This window comes from Phascolarctos cinereus, unplaced genomic scaffold (genome assembly GCF_003287225.1).
Source record: "Phascolarctos cinereus isolate Bilbo 61053 unplaced genomic scaffold, phaCin_HiC Scaffold_4;HRSCAF=312, whole genome shotgun sequence".
In the NCBI taxonomy this organism is placed as follows: Eukaryota; Metazoa; Chordata; class Mammalia; order Diprotodontia; family Phascolarctidae; genus Phascolarctos; species Phascolarctos cinereus.
In genome coordinates, this window is record NW_027555847.1 from 66640643 (window position 1) to 66666142 (window position 25500).

Sequence of the window (25500 nt, forward strand, 5' to 3'; positions counted from 1 at the left end):
ACATAGTCTCTCTCACATTCCTGTTTCCTTCCTGCTAAGAATGTGTCCTGAGGATCCAAACATTGGAATCAGGTACAGGTAATACACAGTTTACTAATAGTTTGCCAATTGGGCCTAGAATTGAATGAGAATAGGAAAGTGCTCTAGATTGCATTGGGCTTTTATTATATTTCTGTATTTCCCCTTTTCAAATCATTGCCTTTTATTTTATTTGGAATAGTTTATCGATTTTGATACAACAATACTTTTCTTTTTTAAATTTATTTTTATTTTTTCAATACTTTTCCAACAACCACCCCACTTCCATCTCTGAAAACAGAACAATCTAGTTAAGCAGAAGTTGGGGCAGCATCTTTTTTTTCAGAATGTCTCTCTGAAACAGAAGTCCATCTTTTTAACATCAGCATTCTTCCAGGCCTAATAAATGGCTGCAGGTTATGGACTGCAACAGTCTCCAAATAATTAAAGTTGAGGGTCACCCAGAAGGCAATGTGTATGCTAGTATGAATAGGCAGCAGAGTATTACCAGTGCAGGAGAAGGAGTGTGAAGAATGCCAGCAGAAAGTTGTGCTACAGGAGAAGGAGGGAAGCTGGTTGTAAAACTAGCTGATGACCCACAGACTCTGTCAGATGGCTGTGTGACCTTGCACTAGTCATTTGACACTGTCTGCCTCAGCTTCCCATAAAATGGGAAGTATAAGAGCACCAATGTCCCAGGGTTGTTGTGAGGATCAAATGAGATATTTGTAAGCTTGTTACAAACCTTATAGCACTATATAAATGCTAAGCACTACTATTATTACTATTAATATGATAAATATTTATAGATATAATTCACATACACAAAAGCTGTTTGGAGGAGTGGGGTCATGAATCATTTTTAAGAGTGTTAAGGGATCCTGAGACCAGTTAGAGTCAGTTAATAAATATTTATTAAGTGCCAAGTATTGTATTAGGAATGAAAGTATGAAAGATAGTCCCTGTCCTTAAGTAGCTTACAATCTAGTGGGGGAAGACAACATATAAAAGAAAGCTGAAAAGCAGAGGTTGGGGGTTCCCAGGGAGGGAGGAATAGTGGAGATGTCAAAGAAGTTCAAAATGAGTGCAGCAGGGTGGGAAATGAGATGCCAGTTTTCTTCCCTCTCTCCTTTTAAATGGAGAGATTTTTATGACTCCACCCTCTAGTCAGAGGGATGGAAGGTTATGTTTGGGGTGTTCTGGGAGGACTAGCAGCCCTGGTGTGAGGGCTTGCCAAGAGCTGTTTATCCACCTTTGATGTCTACCTGGTTCACCCTACTCTCACTTGTGGCTCCAAGAAACTGTAGCAAGTACATTGGTCACACCCAAGAGAACTGTCTCCAAAGATGGGCTGAACCAGGTTGAAGGTAATCAACCGGCCTCAAACCCATCTATGAGTTAGGGATATGTCTACTCCAAACATGTCTACTTCCCCTGGCAGAACTTTCCCCAATGGAATGGGCAGATAAGAACAATTTGTTCCAAAGGCCACAAAGGCAGCTTAGAGATTGAAGACACCAAGGTCATCCACTGTAACTGGGCCACTGACTTTTGTACTGCCGCTGGACTTTGATGACTCTGGAAAAGAGAAGGGTGGGGGGGAAGACTTTAGGGGGAAAGATAGAGTCCTGTTTTGGACATACTGAGTTTAGACATCCAGTTCAAGATGTCTAAAAGGCAGTTAGAGATTTGAGATTGGAGCTCAGCAGAGAGGTTGGGGCAGGAGAGGTAGATTTGAGAATCATCAGCATAGAGATGGTCATTAAATCCATGGGAGCCGATGAGATCCCCAAGTGAAGTAGTATAGAGGGAGAAGAGAGGAGAATGCAGGCAGAACCATGAGTGACACCTATGGTTAGAGGGTGTGATCGGGAAGTGGATCCAGCAAAAGAGAGAGATGGAGCAGTCAGAGAGGAAGGAGAAAAATCAGGAGAGAGTGGTCAGAGAGGAGAGAGTATCATGGAGAGTGATCAGAAGTGTCAGAGGCTGCAGAGAGGTCAAGGAGAATGAGGACTGAGAAAGGGCCCCTAGATTTGGCAACTAAGATATGATTAGTAACTTTGGAGAGAGCAGTTTCAGTGGATAAAGTCGGAAGCTAGCTTGTAAGGGACTAAGAGGAGAGAGAGAGAGAAGAGAAAGTGGAGGCTCTTGCTGTAGATGGTCTTTCCAAGGAGTTTAGCCACAAAGGGCGAAGAAAATAGCAGGAATGAAACGATCAGGTAAGGTTATTCTTGTTTTTTTTGTTTTTTGGTGAGGCAATTGGGGTTAAGTGACTTGCTCAGAGTCACACGCTTGTGTTATGTGTCTGAGGCCAGATTTGAACTCAGGTCCACTTGACTCCAGGGCCACTGCTTTATCCACTGGAGGTTTTTCAGGATAGAGGAGACATGGTCATATTTGTACAGTAGGAAAGAAGCCAGTAGAGAGGGGGAGATTAAAAATAATTGAAAGAGTGGTAATGACAGAAGGGAAAATCAGTTGGAGGAAACAGGATGGAATGGGATCTCTTGCTCAAGTAGAGGGATTAATGCTTTGGTAAGGAGTAAGGCCACTTCATCATATAAGACCACAGTGGGGGGAGGAGGGTTCTGGAAAGATGGTGGTATAGGTCAGAAATTCCAGGCTCTCCAAATTTCCTCCACAAACAGCACATTGCCTCAAAACGAATGTAGAGTGGTGAACGTAAAGGGGTAAAACAGTTGTCCTCTTAAGACAACTTGAGAAGACCTCAGGAAAGACAGGACCTCCAGAGGCTGAGGTTTGGCCTGACTCAGCAAACAGCAGGCCCTAGGGGCAGTTCCTTGGCAAGCAGACTAGGCTTCAAGAATTTTCACCTCACAGTCTTTCATTTAAGGAACAGTGTGGCATTAGATGGCTGAGTGGTGAAAGACTGAAGGACAATCCCCCACCCCCATTGTTTCTCGACACCAGACCTAGTAGTGCTGCCCAGACATGATCCTGGGCTGTATCTGTGGGTGAGGAGGAAGGAGTACATGTTCTGTGAGTGCGGTACTGCAGGAAACAAGTGTGTTTGGTTTTTTTTGGGGGGAACTACATGGTGGGGGGCCTAACTGTGGCTTGTGGGAGGAGAATAGTGCCTGAGGTTGGGCACTTAGGCAGAATTCAGAAAATTACAATGAAGAAGACCTGAGGCCTGGGGCACTATTATCCACAACTAGGGATTAAAACTTCATTACAATAATAAGCTGCTAAAAATAAAATAAAAATGAGCAAGTAAAGGAGAAAAACTGGACCATAGATAGCTACAATTTGGAAAAAAAGATCTGGGTTCATATTCAGAGGAAGATAGTGAGGTAAAAAAAAAAGCCACTCCTGTCCCAAAGAGTAACCTCAAATGGTTAGACGCCCAAAAAGAGTTCTTGGAAGAACTTAAAAAGGACTTCAAAAATCAAATAACAGAGATTGAGGAAAAATTAGGGAAAAAAATAAATGCAATCCAAGAAAATTAGGAAGAGAAAGTTAACCAACTAGAAAAAAAGAGGTCCAAAATCTAAGGAAGAAAATAACTTCTTGAAAACTAGAATTGGGCCAAGAGGAATTGAGTGATGTTTTAAGATACCAAAAAATAATAAAACACTATAATTGAAGTAATATTTATTATGCGTGGGTAGGTAAAGCTAATATAACTTTAAAAAATGACTATTTTACCTAACTAATCTATTTATGTAATGCCATCCCAATTAAATTACTAAAAAAATTATCTTACTGAGTCAGAAAAAAGTAATAACAGAGTTCATTTGGAAGAGCAGAGGGTCAGGAACTTTAAGGAAACTAGGGGGAAAAAATGTGAAGGAACTAGATTCAGTAGTACCAGACCTTAAACCATATTATAAGGTGAGAGTAGTGTAGAAGTGTAAAATGGACAATTTTGATTATTTTCAATTAAAAATTTCCTGTATAGATAAAACTTACGTAGCCCAGAATGGAGGGAATGCAGAAAATTGGGGAAAACACTCACAGACAACCTCTCAGATATGATGTGATGGGTTGGAATACTGTTGTAATAGGAAATGATGAGCTGGTGGACTTAGAAAAATATGGAATGACTTGGACTTGTGAAGGAAGATGCTATCCACCTTCAAAGAAAAAGATGACAGGTGGAAATAAACCTACTATCATCTTACACATATGCATTTGAATGTGTGTATGTATATATTGTATGTTTATATATATATGTGCATATATATAGTGTATGTGTGTATATACACACACACACACACATATGCATCTATATCTATATCTATATCTATATAGCCATACTTAATTGTAGCCTTGGGGGAGGGGAAGAAGGGGAAAAAATAAAGTAAAAAGTGTGCAGCAAAGAACAAAAAAACATACAAGGAAGCAAAGAAAAGATGGAGAGTTTTGAAAATAATGTCTAGTATTTATTATATAGATTTTCTTTGAATAGAAATTTATTGCTTTATGTTGAATCCTCTCTTATGTTCTGCTGTGTACATGGCAATTTTTTCTTTTATTTTGTATTTAAGTTTAACATAAATTTCAAAACTAAACTAAGCTAAAGCATTGATTTCCTGAAAAAAAAAACAAACCCAAAATCAAAAGAATGAAAAATAGGAGAAAATCTGAAACATCTCATTAGAAAAACAACTGATTTGGAGAACAGATAGAGGAGAGACAATATAAGAATTGTTGGACTACCTGAAAGTTATGATCAAAGAAAGAATCTTGATATAGTATTACGAGAAATTATTAAGGAAAATTTCCCTGGTCTAGCACAAGAGGGTAAAGTAGAAATAGGAAAAATCTACTCTTCACTACCTTAAAGAGATCCCAGGAGGAAAACTTAGAGGAATGTCATAGCCAAGTTCCAGAACTCCCAGGTTAAGGAGAAAATATTGCAAGCACCCAGAAAAAAAAATTTTAAATACTGTGGAGATAGAATCAGGATTTCACAGATCTAGCAGTTTGCACACTAAAAGACTGTAGGTCTTTGAACATTATATTTCAAAGAGTAAGAGAGCTGAGGGTATGACAAAGAATGATTTACCCAGCAAAGCTGAATATAATCTTGCATGAAAAAAAAGGACATTTAATGAACTGAAAGACTTTCAGGTATTTGTGACAAAAAGGCCAGAACTCAGTGGAAAATTCAATATAAAAGATCCAGAAGAAACATAAGGAGAACATTATAGTCTAATTACAATTACACACAGATTAAAAACGGAAGATTGGAGTAGAATTTATTACGCTTCAACTGATGCAAAAAAAAAGGCAAGGGTGGCAATTATGATCTCAGACAAAGTTAAAACTAAAATAGATTTAATTAAGGGGTAAACAGAGTATCTACATTTTTGATAAAAGGTATCATAGACAATGAAGCAATATCAATACTGAACCTATATGCACTAAATACTATAGCATCTAAATTTTTAAAAGAAAAGTTAAATGAATTACAGGTGGAGATAGATAGCAGTATTATAATAGTGAGGGACTTTAAACTTCCCCTCTCAGAACCGGATAAATCTAACCAAAAAATAAATAAGAAATAAGTCAAGGAAGTGAATAAAATTTTAGGTAAGCTAGGTATGATAGGTATCTGGACAGATATCATATAGATAACTGAATAGAAATAGAAAGGAATGCACCTTTTTTTCCTCCGCAGTTTGTGGTACCTTTACAAAGATTGACCATATATTAGGATTTAACATTTTTTATAGTTAAAAGCAGAAACATTAAAAGTATGCATTTCAGATCACAATGCAAGAAATTTATATTTAATAAAGGACCACAGAAAAAATATGAAAAACTAATTGGAGATCCTAATATTAAAGAATGAGTGGTTAAAGAACAAATCATAGAGACAATCAATAATTTCATTAAAGAGAATGATAATAATGAGATAACGTATCAAAACCTATGGGATGCAGCAAAAGCCATAATCAGTGGAAAATTTATATTTCTAAATGCTTATGCCAATAAAATAGAGAAAGAGCAGACCAATAAATTGGGCATGCATTTAAAAAAAACTAGAAAAAGGAGCAGCTAAGTGGTGCAGTGGATAGAGTACTGGCCCTGAAGTCAGGAGGACCTGAGTTCAAATCCAGCCCCAGACACATAACACTCACTAGCCATAGGACTCTGGACAAGTCACTTAACCCCACTTGCCTCACTAAAACAAAACAAAAAACTAGAAAAAGAACAAACTAAAAATCCCTGATTAAACATTAAATTGGAAATCCTAAAAAATTAAAGGTGAACATAATAAAATTGAGTGTAAAAAACTATTGAATTAATAAATAAAACTTGGTATTGGTTGTATGAAAAAAGTCAATAAAATGGATAAAACATTGGTAAATTTGATTTAAAAAAAGAGAGAAGAAAACCATATCACTAGTATTAAAGATGAAAAGGGTGAATATCCCACTAATGAAGATGAAATTAAGGCAATTATAAAGAGTTATTTTGCCCAATTATGCACCAAGAAATTTAACAACTTAAGTGAAATGGAAGAATATTTACAAAAACATAAACTGTCTAGATTAGCAGAAGAGGAAATAGAATCTCTAGATAGACCTATTTTAGAAAAAAAGAAATTGAACAGGCCACAAATGAGCTTCCTAAGAAAAAAAGCACCAGGACCAGATGGGTTTACGTGTGAATTCTATCAAACATTTAAAGATTCTAATATTAAATAAGTTATTTGGAATAATAGGTAAAGAAGAGATCCTATCAAACTCTTTTTATGAAACAAATATGATATTGATACCTAAACTTGAAAGAGTAAAAACAGAGAAAGAAAATTGTAGACCAATTTCATTAATGAGTATAAATGCAAAAATCCTAAATAAAATACTAGTTAAAAGATTGCCACAATAGATTACAAAGATTATACATTGTAACTGAGTGGGATTTATACCAGAAAGGCAGGGATGGTTTAACATAAGGAAAACCATTAACATAATTAATTATATCAATAATAAAAGTTTATAAAATAATATGATTGCATAGATACAGAAAAAGTTTTTGATAAAAGCACAACACTCATTTCTATTAAAAAAAACTTGAAAGTATAGGTATAAATGGATTTTTTCCTTAAATTGATAAAAAATATATATCTAAAACTATCAGCAAGAATTATTTGGAGGGGCGCTAGGTGGCGCAGTGGATAGAGTGCCGGCCCTGAAGTCAGGAGGACCGGGGTTCAAATCTGACCTCAGACCAAACATTTGACACTTACCAGCTGTGTGACCCTGGGCAAGTCACTTAAGCCCAATTGCCTAAAACAAACAAAAAAACCCAAACAAAAAAAGAATTATCTGTAGTGGGGATAAGCTGGAAACCTTCCCAGTAATATCAGGTGTGAAACAAAAATGCCCATTTTTACCAATATTATGCAATACTATATTGGAAATCTTAGCAATAGCAGTAAGAGAAGAAAGAGAAATAGAAGGAATCAGAATAGGAAATAAGGTAATAAAATATCTTTTTGCAGATGATATAATAATATACTTGGAAAATCCCCAAACCCAACTGAAAAGTGAGTTGAAATAATCAATAACTTTAGCAAAGTAGTAGGATATAAAATAAATCCGCATAAATCATCAGCACTCATATATCACAACCCTACAAGAAGAGATAGTAAGAGGTATGGAGTATCCATTTAAAATAGCTTTAGGCAGTATAAAGTACTTACCAAAACAAACCTAGCAACTACATGAACAAAATTATAAAAAAACTTCTTATACAAATAAAATCAGATTTAAATAAGTGGAGAAATACTAATTGTTCATGGTTAGGCAGGGACAATATAAAAAAAATGATAATTTTACCTAAACTAATTTATATATTGAAATGCTATCCCAATTGAATTACCAAAAATTGTTTTATTGAATTAGAAAAAGCAATACCAAAATTCATTTGGAAGAACAAAAAGTCACTAATATCAAAGGAACTAATGACAAAAATGTAAAGGAAAGAAATTTAGCAGTATCAGATATTAAACTATATTAAAGGCAGTAATTATCAAAACTATCTGGTAATGGCTAAGAAATAGAAGGGTAGATCAGTGGAACAGAGTACACACACAATTTGCAACAGCAAATAAATGTAGTATGTATTTTTTTTTTCAGCCAAAGACAAGGTTTATTAGAACATCATATTGGGCAGACTCTTAAGGAGTCTGAATGTTAAGTGACCTATTGACTAGATTATAAGAATCTAAGCCTGTGGTATGTATTTGACAAGTGTAAAAACTTAAGATTTTGGGATAAGAATTCATTATTTGATAAAAGTTGTTGGGAAAACTGCAAAGCAATCTGTTGGAAACTGGGCACAGACCAATATCTTACACCACTTACCAAAATAAGATCAAAATGGATACATGACCTAGATATAAATTTGAAGAACATGGAACATATTACCTATCAGACTAATGGATAGGTGAACAATTTATAAATAAACAATAGATAGAGAACCCTGTGAGGTGTAAAATGAATAATTTTGGTTACATTAAATTAAAAAAAATTGTACAAATTAAACCAATGTAGCCAACATCAGAAGGAAAGCAGAAAACTGGAGGAAAAAATTTATAGACGGTTTCTCAGATAAAGGTCTCATATCTCAAATACATAAAGAACTTTATTAAATGTGTAAGAATACCAGTTATTCCCCAGTTGATAAATGGTCAAAGGATGAGAATAGGCAATTTTCCAATGAAGAAATAAAAATAATTTATAGTCATATGAAAAAATGCTCTAAATCATTATTGATTAGAGAAACGGAAATTAAAACAACATTGACATGTCATACCTATCAGATTGGCTAAAATGATTGAAGGGGAAAATGACAAATGTTGAAGGGGATGTGGAAAAATTGGGGCACTAGTTCACTGTTGGTGGAGGTGTGAACTGATCAAACATTTTTGAGAGCAATCTGGAATTTTGCCCAAAGAGTTATTGAACTGCCTATACCCTTTGACACAGCAATACCATTATTAGATGTTTCCCAACATGCTTGGGGGAAAAGGAAAAGAACCTACATGTTCTAAAATATTTATAGCAATTCTCTTTGCGGTAGCAAAGAACTGGAAATTGTGGGGATGCCTGTCAATTGGGGGATGGCTAAACAAGTTGTGGTATGCAATTGTGATGGAATACTACTGTGCTATAAGAAACGATGAGCTTGATGATCTTAGAAAAACACAGATAGACTTGCATGAAATAATGAAGAGCAAAATGAGCAGAATCAAAAGAACGTTGTATACAGTAACATCAATATTGTTTTAAGAACAACTTCGAGTGAATAAGTGATTTTGACTATTATGAATACCCAAGTTAACTACAAAGGACCTATGAAGGAAGATGCTGTCTGCATCCAGCGAAAGAACTGATAAATAGAAGTAGGGATAGAATGGTTTTATACACACACACACACACACACACACACACACACACACACACACATGTGTGTGCGTGTGCATGCATGTGTGTGTATGCTAGCCATCTCTGGGGTTGGAGGGAGGGAAGAAAAAAAGGAAAAAAGGAAAAGAAAGTCACATGATAACTTTATTACGTATTTAAAAGGAATAGCAAGTTATACACAATAAGACTTGTAGTTTCATGTACAATCATCTGTTTTTCCTACTCTACTATATTATAGAAATGCTTGTTTTACTTCTTAAGTTCAGAATAAAATAAATAAAATAAAACAAACAAACAAACAAGACCAGGGTGAAGGAGGAGAAACTGGCAGAAAGCACCTGAGTCTTAGGAGATGAGGAAGAGAGGAAAAGAGAGAGTTGTGGAAAATGGCCTCAATTTTTTTCTGTAAAACTTGAGGCAAGCTTCTCAGCTGCAAGAGTGGATGGAGGGAGAACTGTGGGAGGTTTGAGGAGGGATTAAAAATTTTGGAAGAGTGTAAAGAGTGGGATAGTGAGTTGATAAAGAAGGTATAGCAGGATTGCCTAGCAGCTGTGAGAGCCCAGTTCTGTAACATAAATTTGTAGTGGACACCGTCAGAATGGTTGTGATTTTCTTCACCTTCTTTCAGTAGCATGTGTGTAGGAATGAAGGTGATGAATGGTGGGAATGGTCCAAGGCTGAAGCTGGACTAGGTGTAAACAGTAATGTGAAAAGGAGGCTAGGGATTCAAGTATGAGATAGGAAAGCATGATTAGACAGTAATTTGTTTGAAAGAGATTCAGTGACCAACTGGGACCTATGATGATGTCTGCAACTCATTTCTTGACTGAGAGGTGATGGATGAAGAATGCGGAATGAGACATATATTTTAGGAAGTGGCCAATGTGGGGATTTGTTTTACTTTACTGGGCACATTTGTTATAAAGGTTTTATTTTTCTCTTTTTTTTTTTCCTACGGGGAGAAAAGGTAAAGGGGGGCCAAATAAATGAGTGTTAATTGAAAGACCTCTCCCCTTATCAACTAAGGTGTAAAGGAATTTTACTGTGTTTGAATCAAGGGAATATCCACACTGAGGGATCATTTTTAAGGACTGAAATATTTTTATTCTCATTTTACTAATAAGATCTCTGAAACTTAGGCTATGTGAATTGCCTATCCAGGGCTAAAAGACCACCAAAGAGATACAAATTTAGCTTGTAAAGGTGGAAGAATGGTGGGTGGAGAAGTACTGACTTTTATGTGAGAGGACCTAGCATAAAGTCTGCCTTCTACCTGTTAGCTTGTGTGAGTCCTTTTACCTCTCCAGGCCTCAGTTTCCTCATCTGTAAAGTGACAACAATGCATAGGTTGTCTTGAGGAAAACACCACGTAATTGTTGAACGGTTATAAAAATGTAAGTGACTTTTATTAGTCAAAAGCAGCTATTCTTATAATGTGTCCATCTAGAAATACACTATATTTGTGTATGTTTTCTGATCTTACAGAAAGACTAAGTATAACTTACTGTGATTAATGCAATAAAGTGGTTTTGATTAGTGAACAAGCACTTATGAAGTGTAAAAAGCACTGGGGCTACCAAGATAAAAATGAAAAACTTCTTCAGGTGTACCCTCAAGGAGCTTACATGTTCCCAGGGAAGACAACATGCATGTGTGTAAGGTACACATAAAGTACTTTTTTTGGAGGGAGAAAGCTAGTCACCAGTGATTGTGAAGTAGCAGGAAAGGCCTCTTATAGGAGATGATAATTGAACTGAGTTATGAAGGTCCCCAAGAGACTGTGGTGAAGATGGAGTGAGTGCATTGCAGGGTTTGTACCTAGAATGATTCAATAAAATTACCTGCCTTTGAGCAGAGGCTCCTTGACGTGGGAGCTTGTATGATTTAGAGGAAAAAAAAGCTTAGCAAATTATTTGAAGATGCTGCTTCATGTTAATCCTAGGATTTATGTTTTTACCTTCTCCAATAAGTTTCCTCAGGTGAGTTCACATAACCTATGTTGAAAACAGTGATTTGTGATCCCTTTCTGTTAGTGTGGACATGTCAAGGGCTGGTCAGCCATGATGTGATGTGTATCCACTGGGGATCAGATACAGCATCGGACACAGAAATAATAGACCCAGCTCCTACCCTCAATAAGTCTTTGCTTTCCACGATGCGCAGTTGCTAGCTTTCTCCTTGCATTTGAGGGGTGTGTGTGTGTGTGTGTGTGTGTGTATTGAGGAGTATGAGGAAGAAGCGAGGGGACAACTTTTTCTCTGGTCCTTTTTTATTGTCCAATATGGGAGGAGAGAGTGAGGCTGGTGACTTTAATCCAATTCACGTGTAAATCATGATGTCACCTTCCTGATGTCATGGTCCTCTTCAAGTACGAAGGACAAACTAGGAACAAACGATTCAATATAATTAGTTCTGCGATTTTATCAGAGCCTTTAAATCTAAGCAGGCAGCAAGAAAGCAGAGCAGAGGAAGCTCTGGTTCAGTAGGGGGTGCTCTCAGCTCAGCCTTGGACTTGAACAACCTTTTCAGAATGGAAGCCAAATTCTGTACCTGGAAAAGAGCTTCTCTGTGGGGAGAAGTAATGGTTAGAAGTGTAGGTGTTGTTTAAAGCTACCAAGGATCGCAAGGGCCATTTAAAACATTCCATATCTCCAGAATGCCCAACACACAGCTTGGAGACTTTGTCACAGCCAAGGCTGATCTAGTTCATGCCTCATGGCTTAATGGAAATATCTTGGTGGGAGTGGGGGTGGTGGCACAAATCTGAACAGCCTTGTTGCAGGCAGATGTGTGTGAATTTGGGAGGTGGTGAAAGGAAGTGGGACTTACCTGGGTCAAAGACTAGGTTGAGTCAACACAGATGTTGGGAACTGAATGTAATTGCATGGATTTTTCAAAGGCATTTACAAGGCTGTTTCGTTACCCCAGGACAGTGTATCTGGCAATTTTTGTCAGTGATGGTTCCTAGTTTCCTGACAGCTCTTACTGCCACTAGGTCCTTGGGCAATCCACCAAAAGTAATGAATGTAGGTGGCATATGGTTACATTCCAGAACTCCGCCTTGGGTACTGGCAAGCCACAACTTAGGGAAAATCACTTAGATTCTCCAAATCTCATTTTTCTCTTTGGTAAATGATGGGGTTGGTCTCCACGGTGGTCTCCATGGTCCCCTCTGATTCTTTGATCCATTTACTATGAAAGGCAATGAGAGGCACAATGGAGGGAGAATTGGGCTTGAAGTCAAAAGATAGGGGTAGATTCCTGGTTTTGCCACTGACTAGCTGTCTGACACTGAGCAAATCATTTAACTTCTCAGAGACTCAGTTTTGTCATCTATGAAAAGGGGCTAGTAATACTTGTATTGCCTCTCTCATAAGGTTATTGTGAGGGTTAGTTTTATCAAATGATATCTATTTATTTATCATCTACCTACCTACCTGTCATCTATTATCTATTTTTCTATCTATCTATCTATCTATCTATCTATCTATCTATCTATCTATCTATCTATCTATCTATCTGTCTGTCTCTCTCTGTCTATCTATCTCTGTCTAGCTATTTATCCACCATTCCTATCTCCTATCTATATTTCATATTCATATAGCACCTGAAAGTTTGCAGAGCACTTTTCTTTCAACAAACCTGGAATGTAGGCATTATAAGTATTTTTTTTTAAAGGGGTTTAAATCTGCGCTTTTATCTATTCCCTGGTATAAGAACTCTCTCCACCAATGCATATCATCAACTTCTGGGGCACTGAAAGTTTTGGTTGTTTGCTTGTAGCCAGCCACACAGCCAGTATGACTTGAACCAAGGTCTTCCTGATAGTAAGGCTGACCCTGTATCCACTGTGCCAAGATGTGTTCCCTTGTAAGTATTATTAACCTCATTTTAAGATGAGCAAACTGAGGCCAACCTGGTTTAACTGCCCAGTGTCACACAATTCATATTAGTTTGGGATTCAGATCAGCATCTCTTCTGACTCCACATCTACCACTCTTTCCATTGTATGAGGCTGCCTCTAATGCTTATGAAGTGCTTTGTAAACATGAAGCACTACATACATGGGACCTATCCTTTGTTTGGCATTCAGGGTTTTTCACAATCTGGCCTCTTTCTGCCTTTCCAGTCTTCCTACACTTTACTCCCCACCATGAAATTTGTGATTCAGCAACATTGGTGTGCTTCACCATTCCTGCCTAAGCCAATCCATCTTTGCACTCACTGTCCCCCGTACCCACAATTCTCTCCCTCCTCATCTCTGCTTCTTGGCATCCCTGGATTCCTTGAAGATTCAGCTTAAACGCCTCTTTCCACAGAAGCCCTTTTCCAGTTCCATTAAACCCTTGAGGTTTTTCCTGGAAGTTTACCATGCTTCTGTGTCTTGAATTCACTTATTTATCTACACCTTATTTCTTTTTTTCAAATGTGAGCTCCTTGAGGGCAGGGCTGGATTTCCTTTTTCTTTGAATCCCCAGTGCTTAGAACAGTGCCTTTCACTGAGTAAATGCATAAAGAATAGTTGTTAATTGATTATCATTAGAATGGAAGTTTCTTGACAGCAGAGACTCACTTTTTCTTTGCTAGGGAACCTCATCATGATAAGATAGCGCTGTTTGGTCTTTTCTGATCCTTTTAGAGCATCCTTCTGTCTTTCCTCTACCCAGGAGAAGCCACCATTACTGAGTGCAGGAGTTCTTAATCTTTTTGATGTCATGCCTTGCTCTGGCTTTCTAGAGAAGACTTTGGATCCCTTTTCAGACTGTTTTGAAATGCACAAGACAAAATACATGTGATTACAAAAGAAATCAATTATATCGAAAAAGTCATCAAAATATTTACAAAACAAATTCTTAGACTCCAGGTTAAGAACCTCTGCTCTGGTCTAGTGAGAAGTCTGTTTCTTCCAGAGAAATCATTTTAACTCATTTACCTTTTCCTCACTAGTCCCAATTTTGTTCCCTTGATCAGTTGAATCATTCAATTTGGCGTGAGTCTTTTGGACTCCTTTTTTATTCTCCTGCTTTTTAAATTGCCATGTGCAAAACTGGACACAAAGCTCTAATAAAGTCCTGGCCACTTACTACATCATGGGCCATCTATTTTATCTTCCTGTTACCAGATCCCAGGATTGTGTTCGCTTAAAAAAATATTGACATCAAGCAAAGTGGCAAGTGACCTATGATTTGAAAATCATGGTGTTAAAAAGTTTAGCATAACTGTTTTTAAGGGAATGTACTTTATGGAGGGGTTTGTTTGTGCATTTATTGGGAAATACCTGCTGTGTCAAAACAAAATGTGTCTATAAAAAGTATAAAAATAAAAAGAAGTAATGTGGAATAACGGATAAAGGTGTGGCACTAGATCCAGGAAGCTTCGGGTTCAAATTCTGTTTTTGGTATGACCACGGGCAAGTCTCTCAACTTCTAAGTGTCCCAGGCTCCCTAGATTGATGGCAGCAGCTAGGAATCCCCCATATTGATGTAATCACAGGGTTGAACTGAAAAGTACAGAAATAAATTCGGAGGCAGGTGGCACAGCAAATCTGTGATTTCATTGTATAGGGAATTACCCTTGGGGAAACTCCCTTGACCAGTGCATATGAATACCTGCTCTGTAGTTTATCATTTTAGGGGGTCGTCTGAGACCACTGAGAAGTTAAGTGATCAACTCAGGGCAACTTGGCCAGTATGCATCACAGGAAGTACCTGAACCAATGTCTTCCTGACTCCAAGATCAGATTTCTAACCGCCATAAAATAAAATATAGTAACATCTCTACCTTAGCTTGAGCTACCTTAGCTACTTTTAGCCCCTGTAATTTTCCACTGGTCTTCCCCTACCACACATGTCTAGATAAGCGTTTCTTTTCTTATATTTCTGTGTTTTTTTCCTCAAGTGCTCTCGACATTCCTATTGAACTTTCCGCTCTTACTATTTTTTCAACTCATTCAAGGATTGTTGAACATTCTCTAGGATAGTACTGACACAACCCCACTTAAAGTCTTACACAGACAGAGTGAGAAGCTGGGGACTGCTGCATTTAGATCAGTGGGTCATTCTCCCCAGGATTCTGTCTCTGTCAGAGGAAGCAGGGGCTCCATGGAAGGGCACCATTGTCTTCCTTGACATCAAACTCAAAAGATTAAGGACATCCCCCATAAACATCTCTTGGGTCCCTTAATAGCATCTTATGAATCTGTCATCCATATGTCTATTTACTTTTTTTAATAGCCTCAATGTGTTTTTTCTCAATGTGTTTTTAATATGAGTTTTCTTTTTTATTATAAACTTAGCCTCAACTAAATAAGCATTTCAATATGCAAAGAATTGACAAGAGGATTCTTTATGTTGTCCTTATATGTATTTAAACCTTCCTCTGTTTGTATTTTTAGCTTTGTAGCTCCTCATGGGGGCAATAGGTTCCATAAATTAATTACCTTGTCTTCTACATAAGCTATTATTTCATTTTAATTGTCTGAAAGCAGCAAGGTGCAATGGAAAGAGTGTTGGATTTGGAGTAAAAGAAGCAAGGTTCAAATTTGGATTTGCTGTTTATTTCCTGAGTGACATTGGGAACCTCACTGGGCCTAGTTTCAATCGGTAAAATGAAGGGGTTGAATGAATGAATAAAAACATTTGTTAAACACTTATGTGCAAAACGCTGTGGGATGTAAATTTTAAAAAGTACGGATAGTGTCAATGACTCGCCTTCCACATGGCTAGATTAGAAACAGGGCCTGTGGTCTTGGGGATCCCGAGGTGCTTGAGTTGATCTACCTGTTGGTGGCAGTTGGACATCAATTTGTGTTGTTTTTCCCTCTCCAAAGGGGTTGCTATAGATTCAGGAGAGATATTTTTTTAAAAAAATTAATTTATTTTGAATTATCGATAATCACTTCCATAAGCTTTTGAGTTTTAAATTTTTCTCCCCCTCCCTCCCCACCTCCCTCTCCTAGACGGCGCACAAGCTGATATAGGCTACACATATACATTCCTATTGAACATATTTTCACATTAGTGATGTTGTAAGGAAGAATTAGAACCAATAGGAGGAATCACCAGAAAGAGGAAACAAAACAGAAGAAAAAAAATAGCAAATAGTGTGCTTTGATCTGCTTTCAAACTCCATAGTTCTTTCTTCTTTGTGGATAGCATTTTCCATCACGAGGCCTTTGGAGATGTCTCAGATCCTTGTATTGCTTAGAATGGTTAAGTTTATCAATATTAGTCATTGCACAACGTGGCTGTCATTATGTACAATCTTCTCCTGGTTCTGCTCACTTCACTCAGCATCAGACCGTACAAGTCTTTCCAGGTTTTTCTGAGGTCAGCCTGTTCATCATCTCGTATAGCACAATACTATTCCATTCCATTCATATACCACAACTTGTTCAGCCATTCCCTGACTGATGGGCATCCTCTCAATTTCCAATTCTTTGCCACCACAAAAGGAGCTGCTATAAATATTTTTGTACTTGTGGGTCCTTTTCCCATTTGTATGATCTCTCTGGGATATAGCCCTAGAACTGCTATTGCTGGGTCGAAGGGTATGCACATTTTTATAGCCCTTTGGGCATAGGTCCAAATCGCTCCAGGAGAGACAATTTAAGAATTATTAGACTACCTGAAAGCCACAATTAAAAAAAGAACCTGAATAGCATCTTTCAAGAAATTATCAAGGAAAACTGCCCTGATATTCTGGAACCAAAGGGCAAAACAGGCATTGAAAAAATCCATCAATCACCTCAGGAAAGATATCCCAGATAAAAACTTCAAGGAACATTATAGCCAAATTTCATAACTATCAGGTCAAGGAAAAAATAACCGAAGTGGCCAGAAAGAAACAATTCAAATATCAAGGAGCCACAATCAGGATTACACAGGACTTAGCAGCTGCAATATTAAAGGATCAGAGGCCATGGAACATGATAGCACAAGACAGTAATAAATGGCCATAGTAACCTAGAGTCTGAAAAACCCAAAGACCCAAGCCTTTGGGATAAGAACTCAGCTGGGAAACCTGGAAAACAATAGGGCACAAACTAGGTATGGACCAACATCTCATACCATATACCAAGAAGATAAAGTCAAAATGAGTCCATGATTTAGACATAAAGGGTGATCTCATCAGCAAATTAGAAGATCATGGAATAGTCTACCTGTCAGATCTATGGAGAAGGGAAGAACTCATGACCAAACAAGAGATAGAGAGCATTACAAAATGTAAACTAGATGATTTTGATTATGTTAAATTAGAAAGCTTTTGCACATGGGGTGGCTAGGTGGTGTAGTGGATAGAGGACCAGCCCTGGACTTAGGAGGACCTGAATTCAAATCTGGCCTTAGACACATAACACTTTCTAGCTGTGTGACCTTGGGCAAGTCACTTAACCCTATTGCCTAGCCAAAAAAAAAAAGCTTTTGCACAAAACCAGGTGCAGTTAAGATTAGAAGGCAAGCAGAAAGCTGGGAAACAATCTTTACATCAATTGTCTCTGATAAATGCCTCATTTCTTTCTTTTTTTCCATATAGTACCTATTTTCACATTAGTCATCTTGTAAAGAAGAATTAGAACCAATGGGAGAGACCACGAGAAAGAAGAAACAAAAAAAAAGAAAGGAAAAAAGAGATTGAGTAATGTACTTTGATCTGCATTCAGACTCCATAGTTCTTTTTCTGGATGTGGACAGCGTTTTTCATCATAAGTCCTTTGGAGTTGTCTTGGATCTTTGTACTGCTGAGAGGAGATGAGTCTGTCAAAGTTAGTCATTACATATTGTGGCTGTTACTGTGTACAGTGTTCTCCTGGTTCTGCTCACTTCACTCAGTATCAATTAATTTTAAGTCCAGGTTTTTCTGAAGTCTGCTTTCTCATCATTTCTTATAGCACAATAGTTTTCCATTACATTCATATTCCATTACATTTACAACTTGTTCAGCCATTTCCCAATTGATGGGCATCCCTTCAATTTCCAGTTCTTTGCCACCACAAAAATAAAGGCCTAATTTCTCAAATATGTAGAAAATTGAGTCAAATTAATAAGACTACAACCCATTCCCCAATTGGTAAATGGTCAAAGGATATGAACAGGAGTTTTCAGATGAATAAATTAAAGCTGTCTATAGACATATAAAGAAGTGCTCTAAATCACTCTTGATGAGAGAAATATAAATTAAAACAACTCTGAGGCACCACCTCACACCTATCTGATTGTCTAATATGACAAAAAAAAAAAGGAAGATGATAAATGTTGGAGAGGATATGGGAAAATTGAGACACTAATGCACTGTTGGTAGAGTTGTGAACTGATCCAACTATTCTGGAGAACAATTTGGAGCTATGCCCAAAGGGCAACCAAAATGTGCATACCCTTTGATCCAGCAATACTACTACTAGGTCTGTATCCCAAAGAGACCATAAAAAAGGGAAAAGGACCTACATGTGCAAAACTATTTATAGCAGCCCTTTTTGTGGTAGCAAAATATTGGAAATTAAGGGGATACCCATCAATTGGGGAATGGCTGAACAAGCTGTGATATATGAATGTAATGGAAGACTATTGTGTGATCAGAAATGATGAAGAGGCAGATTTCAGAAAAACCTGCAAAGACTTGTATGAACTGATGCAAAGTGAAATGAGCAGAACCAGGAAAACATTGTGCACGATATCAGCAGCATTGTGTGATGATTAACTATGAATGACTCAGCTCTCCTCAAGACAAATACAAAGGACTCATAAAGGAAAATGCCATCCCTATCCTTAGAAAGAATTAATGGACTCTGAATGCAGGTTGAAGCATACTTTTTCACTTACTTTCTTCTTTTTTTTTGCGTGGTTTTCCTTTTGATCTGTTTTTTCTTTCATGCTGTGACTAATATGGAAATATGTTTTATGTGATAGCACATGTGTAACCCATGTCAAATTGCCCACCACTTTTAGAAGAGGGAAGGGGAGGGAGAGAGAAAAATTTGGAACTCAAAATCTTGTAAAAATAAATGCTAAAAATGGTCTCAACATGTAATTGGAAAAAATACTATTAAGAAACCCCCTATTTTCCTCGCATGCCTATGGAACCTTTGTTTTTAAAACCTCCTTTTTGGTATAATTTTCCAAGTACATTTCGCAAGTCTAGGTAATTTATACTCACCTAACACAACTTGTTCTCCTTTCAAGAATTCTAATAGATTTCCCTTAAACATTAATTTTATTCTTCTTTCCAAAGACAGAACATTTATTAAGCACTTACTATGTGTTAGGCACTGTATTAAGAGCTAGGCATACAAATAAAAGCATGATAAATGGTTCCTTCCCCTGAGGAACTAAGATAATGGGTAAAGATATCATAAAGTGGAACTGGGGGTGGAATGGGGTGGAAGATATATGTGGGCATATCTGAGGAATGATATGGAGGCCCGGAATTGAGCAAGCATAAGGTCAAAGTTCACCCAAAGAGGACTTTCCAAGGGCAGAACCCAATTTTACACTGGGAGGAGGGTGGACAGAAGTGAGAGCCTGAGTGAAAACAGCTCAGCTGGAAAAGTCCAGGGAAGGGGGTCTATTTGGTTATATTTCCATCGATCCTATCTCTAACTATAGATTTTAACCACTTGTCAGTGGTATACAGGAGAGCCAGTTTACCAATCCAATGGTTAGCATGATATAGCAGAAAAAACATTTGCCTTGGAGTCAGAGAACCTGGGTTCAAATCCTATCCTGCCATATAAAATCTTCATGATTGTTTGCTAGCCGTTCTCTTGCCATCATTTTCTTTATCTTTAAAATGAGGGGGTTGTACATGTAAAAAATGTTTATAGCAGCTCTTTCTGTGGTGGCAAAGAATTAGAAATTGAGGGGATGGCCATCAGCTGGGGAATGGCTGAACAAGTTGTGGCATATGAATGTAATGGAATAATATTGTGCTATAAGAAATGATGAGCAAGTGGATTTCAGAAAAGCCTGGAAAGACTTGTATGGCCTGATGCTGAGTGAAGTGAGCAGAACCAGGAGAACACTGTACACAGTAATGGCAACATTGTGTGATGATAAACTATGATAGACTTAGCTCTTCTCAGCAGTACAATGATCTAAGACAATCCCAAAAGATTCATCATGGAAAATGCTATCCACATACAGAGAAAGAACTGATGGAGTCTGAATGCAGGTCAAAGCATGCTATTTTCACTTTCTTTGTTTTCTTTTTGTGGTTTCTTCTTTTTTTCTGTTTCTTCTTTCATAACATGACTAATGTGGAAATATGTCTAACATGATTGTACATGTATAACCTATATCAGATTGCTTGCTATCTTGGGAGGGAGGAGAGGAGAGAGAATATTAGGAACTCAAAATCTTATAGAAATGACCGTTGAAAACTATCTTTACATATAATTGGAAAAATAAAATACAATTTACATTAAAAAAACTTTTACTAATTAAAAAAAAATGACGGGGTTGAGCCGGATGCCCTCTGAGGACACTTACAGCTCTAAATTTGTGATTTTACAATGCTTTGGTACACTGGCAATTGTTAGTGATGACAAGTTACAACAGATTTGATTATTAGTGACAAGTTACAACATGCAGAGTTGGCCAATAGTTTCAATTTCATTGATGAATTCCTTCAAGACTATTGGGTGAGTGCCCAGATATAAATTATGACCATCTAATTGTTGATTTAGACCATGCCATGTATTTACCACAGTTTCCTCTAAGACATCTGACCAGTCTTCAAAGTTCAGTTTTGATCAATTCAACAGACATTTACTGAGTGCCTACTATGTGCAAAGTCCTTTACTTTGCACGAAACAGGAGATGAAGATAAGTGAGATGGTATCTCTTTAAGGATTTACAATGTCACAGAGAGACAATTTTAGAAATAATTATAATACAAATTGAAGCATGACAGGGAAGAATACAAGGTTCCTGCTCTCAAGAAACTAATAATTGAGATAAGTAAGGGACAGAAAGAAATACAACATGTGTGGAACACAACTTAGAATTCAGTATGGTGGAAGGGAAATACAGATTGTTGTAAGGGATGGGAGGGGAGAGATCCCTTTGGGATGGAAAGCCTGAAGTGGAGATAACTGAACTAAGCTCTGAGCTGGGGGAAAAATTCAACATTTGCTAATGGTTGATGGAACTGGGCATGTTTAGAGCTGGTGAGACTTAGATGATCCATCATAGCTATATTTTATTATTTAAAGGCTTGTGGGAAAGAGAGATTTGATTTGTTCTGCTTGGTCCTGGGTAGGGGTCAGCCAACCATAGCCTACAGGTCAAATTTGGCCCACTGTCTGTTTCTGCAAGGCCAATGAGCTAAGAATTTTTTTTTATTAAAATTTAAAAAAAAATTAATTTTCAATTCCAAATTCTTTCCCTTCTTCCATCCCCTCCTCCACCCATTGGGAAAAGAGCACTATAATACCCATTATACTTGTGAAGTCATACAAAACATGGTTTTGCATTAAACATGCTCTGGGGTGAAGGGAAGCAAGAAAAATGTAGGAAAAGATATTCTTAAGAATGGTTTTTGCATTTTAAAATAAAATTTTATTGTGTTTAACAATGTAAAAACCATTCTTGTCTTTCAAACCATACAAAAACAATCTAGGGACTGGATTTGGCAAGTAGGGTTAAGTGACTGGTCCAGGGTCACACAGATAGTGTGTGTCTGAGGTCAAATTTGAACTCAGGTTTTCCTGACTCCAGGCCTGGGCACTGTATCCATTGGGTCACCTAGCTGCCCCATCTATATATAAGAGCCAGCATCTCTCTCTCTCTCTCTCTCTCTCTCTCTCTCTCTCTCTCTCTCTCTCTCTATCTCCCTCTCTCTCTCTCTCCCTCTCTCTCTCTCTCTCTCTCTCTCTCTCTCTCTCACACACACACACACACACACACACACACACATGCACACACACACGCAAATGCACACACACATATATGCTAATAGCATATATAGCAGTTTCAGGATTACAAAGTATTTTACATATGTTATCTCATGACAGTTCTGTGAGGCAAGTGTTCTAATCATCCTCTCAAATGAGAAAATTGAGACAGAGAAATTAAGTGATTTGCCAAGGATTACATATCTAATGTTTGAGGCAGGATTCGAATTCAGGTCTTTCTGACCCCAAGTCCAACACTCAATCAACTGCGCAGCCTCACTATCTCTTATTGTTATTCCTTTATACTATCGCATCCCCCCCCACTTTTTTATATCTACTTTCTTTTTGCTCCTTTCCTCCTTTCACTTCCCTGATTCCTTTCATGCCATTTCTAAGAAGCTGAAATAAAACCTGGTACCAAGCAATTATCTGGTGAATTTTGAGACAGATAGATAGGCTACTTAGATAATCTAAGCTAAATAGACCATTTTTCTTATGAAAGCAGATTTTTTTGAAGGGGGGGGTGTCTACATTATCCAGAGAACTAATTGTGCAGATACAGCTTTGGGGCGGGGCAGCTAGGTAGCAAAGTGCATAGAGTGCATCTTCCTGAATTCGTATCTGGCCTCCGATAGCTGTGCGGCCCTAGGCAAGTCTGTTTGCCTCAGTTTCCTTAAAATGAGCCAGAGAAGGAAATGACAAACCACTCCAGTGTGTTTGCCCAGAAAACCCCAAATGGGGTCATGGAGAGTTGGACATGACTGAAAAGTGACTTAACAACAACAAACAGCAGATATGGCTTTGGTTCTTTCCCTGCTGATGCTAAAGAACCGGAAAGGAAAGTCCAGTTCAAGTGAATTGTTTTAGAAGCAGAGAAATGAGCTAATAAGCTCAAACTCCTCTCTCTTTATAAGGAATCGTTGTCCTCTTGTTCCCCCTAGTAAACTCTGACCTTTCCCTCCAGGACCCAGGGTGGAGCGCATGTTCATAGTGACAAGCTCACAGTGACTTCTCCTGTTTTAATGTGGGTCAAGGTAGGAACCAAAGCAAAACATCCCCAATTCTTTGGATTGATCTGCATGCGGCGTTGACTTGGGCCCTTTGCTATCCTGGGTGCTCTCTCTTGACTCTCTCTTCAGCCTGTGGAGTTTAAAATTTTCCAACCTACAATCAAAGAAACTGAGACAGACTCTGAGCCAATGGTAGTTTATTAAAGCGTCCATGGTCCCCTCTAATGAAGTGGACCTCAGAGCTTCCTCACGGTCTGAGATGTCTCTGGCCCTAGGGCCTTGTTTTTATAGGGTTTGATACCCAACGATGCAAAAGAGGTCTGGCGAAATATAGAATCTCATTGGTTGATAGAACTTGTTCTTGAGGGCCCAAAATTAATATGACCAAGTCATCTTCAGTGCCCAAGTGGTCATAAGATGGTCACTTGCTCATGTTCGGTGAGAGAGGGTGGTTCAGAGGTGCAAAAATAAGTTGGGAGACTTTCCGAAGAATCAAGGTATCCCACCCATGCTGGCTTTGGACATGGAATTTGAGTAAAATAGGGTGGAGATAATCTTTGTCAGCATTCTTGTGGTTGTGCAAGTGAGCTTCGTAACTGGTTAACAAGGAGTAAACATTACATTAAAGTTTGAGGCCTACTACAAGAACTTATCTAATTATCCCTATGTGATTTATATAAAATATCAAACTGATTAATACTGATAGGAATAGAGTAGGGATCCTAATGAATCGTATCTCACAAGCCTGAAGGTTTTATTTTTGTCATTATTTGGCTTGGTACACAGCAATGAAGACCTGAACACTAGGATTGTGTCTATTTTAAAATAGAGGTAAGAGAGGCATCGTGGTTTAGTGAAAAGAGTATTCAATCAGGAGTCTGAAGGCCTGGCTTGGAGTCCCACTTACAACTTCATCTCTATGCTCTTGAGCAAATCCCTTCACATATCTGGGCTTCCCTCATTTCCTCATCTGTAGATGAACTCTTATCAAAGGTCCATCCTGGCCCTGAACCTATGCTCCTATGACCCATAAAATGAGGAGACAGGATTAAATGATTTTTAAGGTTCCTTCTACTCTAAGCCCTATGAACCAATGATTCTGATCACTGAGAACCTGAAATTTTGCTCCTATTTCCCCATAAAGTCAGGTTATTGACTATTCGAGAAGCAAGAAAACCAAATATTTTCCTATCAAAATTTGGGTCGCTCTGCAGTTGGTACTACGGAGTTCCTTGAAGACAGAAAGAGAGGAAAAGAGGATTTTAAGATTAGTGATTTGTAATTCAACTCGTTTAAAGAGTTTTTTGGGGGTAGTTGAACTTTTTTCTTTTGATTGGTTCCTATTTACTTAATTAATTTATTCCACTGCTTAAGAAATCCCTAGTCATTAGATAATTCTTCATTATCTGCTACAGAGCCCTCATCCATAATGGCAGGCACTTAAAATTTAATTTTGAGGATTGTGCATTTGCCTAATTCTGTAGTTCATTACAATCACTCTTGATTCTGTTTTTCTCCTTAGGCCTTGGATATAATCTTGGAGAAGATGAAGTCTTCTGGTTTCAACTTTTCTCGAGTCAGAGCTTTGTCTGGGGCTGGCCAGGTCGGTTTATAAAAGCAAAACCATAAATAACTTAATCATGTACTGTAGCACTGCGGTAGAGTTTTACAAACCACATAATTACCCTGCTTAGAAAAGGGAACTCATCTCTGTTGGTAAGAGGCAAATGGCTCCTATGGCATTATTACTGGGAAATTGTATGTAGAAACAATTCCAGGTCTTTATAGCTTGTTCTCACAGAAAATGTTTTCTATAGCAAAATGAAGCTGTCTTGTTACTATTATGAAATATCATTTCTGAATCTATTTAGCTATTGATGATCATATTATTGGTTATTACATAGTAGGGGTAGATCTGCACTTTCTTCCCAAAACATTAAAGGTGGAAAGCCAAATTAAAAAGAGTATGGTGTAGTGGATAGAGCTTTGGACTTGGTATCGGGAAGACCTGAGTTAGAATCCTGCCCCAGACAGTTAAGAGCTGTGTAACTTGAGGGCATGCCACTTAATTACTCTGAGGGGTCACTTTCTTCATCTGTAAAATGGGGTAATAATAGCATCTGTTTAAAGAGTTGGTGTCCTGCTGCTGTGCCCCATTCCAAGCAACCTCCAGAAACCA

General features: G+C 37.8%; 1 protein-coding gene across 9 annotated transcripts in view; it reads left to right on the forward strand.

Moving 5' to 3' along the window:
* Positions 1-25500, forward strand: part of XYLB (xylulokinase) — a 225140-nt gene that overhangs the window by 12080 nt on the left and 187560 nt on the right. For all 9 annotated transcript variants that reach the window (XR_013485845.1, XR_013485843.1, XR_013485842.1 and 6 more), the window contains exons 3-4: positions 23276-23345; positions 24844-24924. Coding sequence is in view for 4 of the 9 variants with exons in the window: in XM_078152255.1 (XP_078008381.1) it covers positions 23276-23345; positions 24844-24924 (151 nt within the window). In the remaining 5 variants the exon portion in view is untranslated. The remainder of the gene's footprint in view (positions 1-23275; positions 23346-24843; positions 24925-25500) is intronic.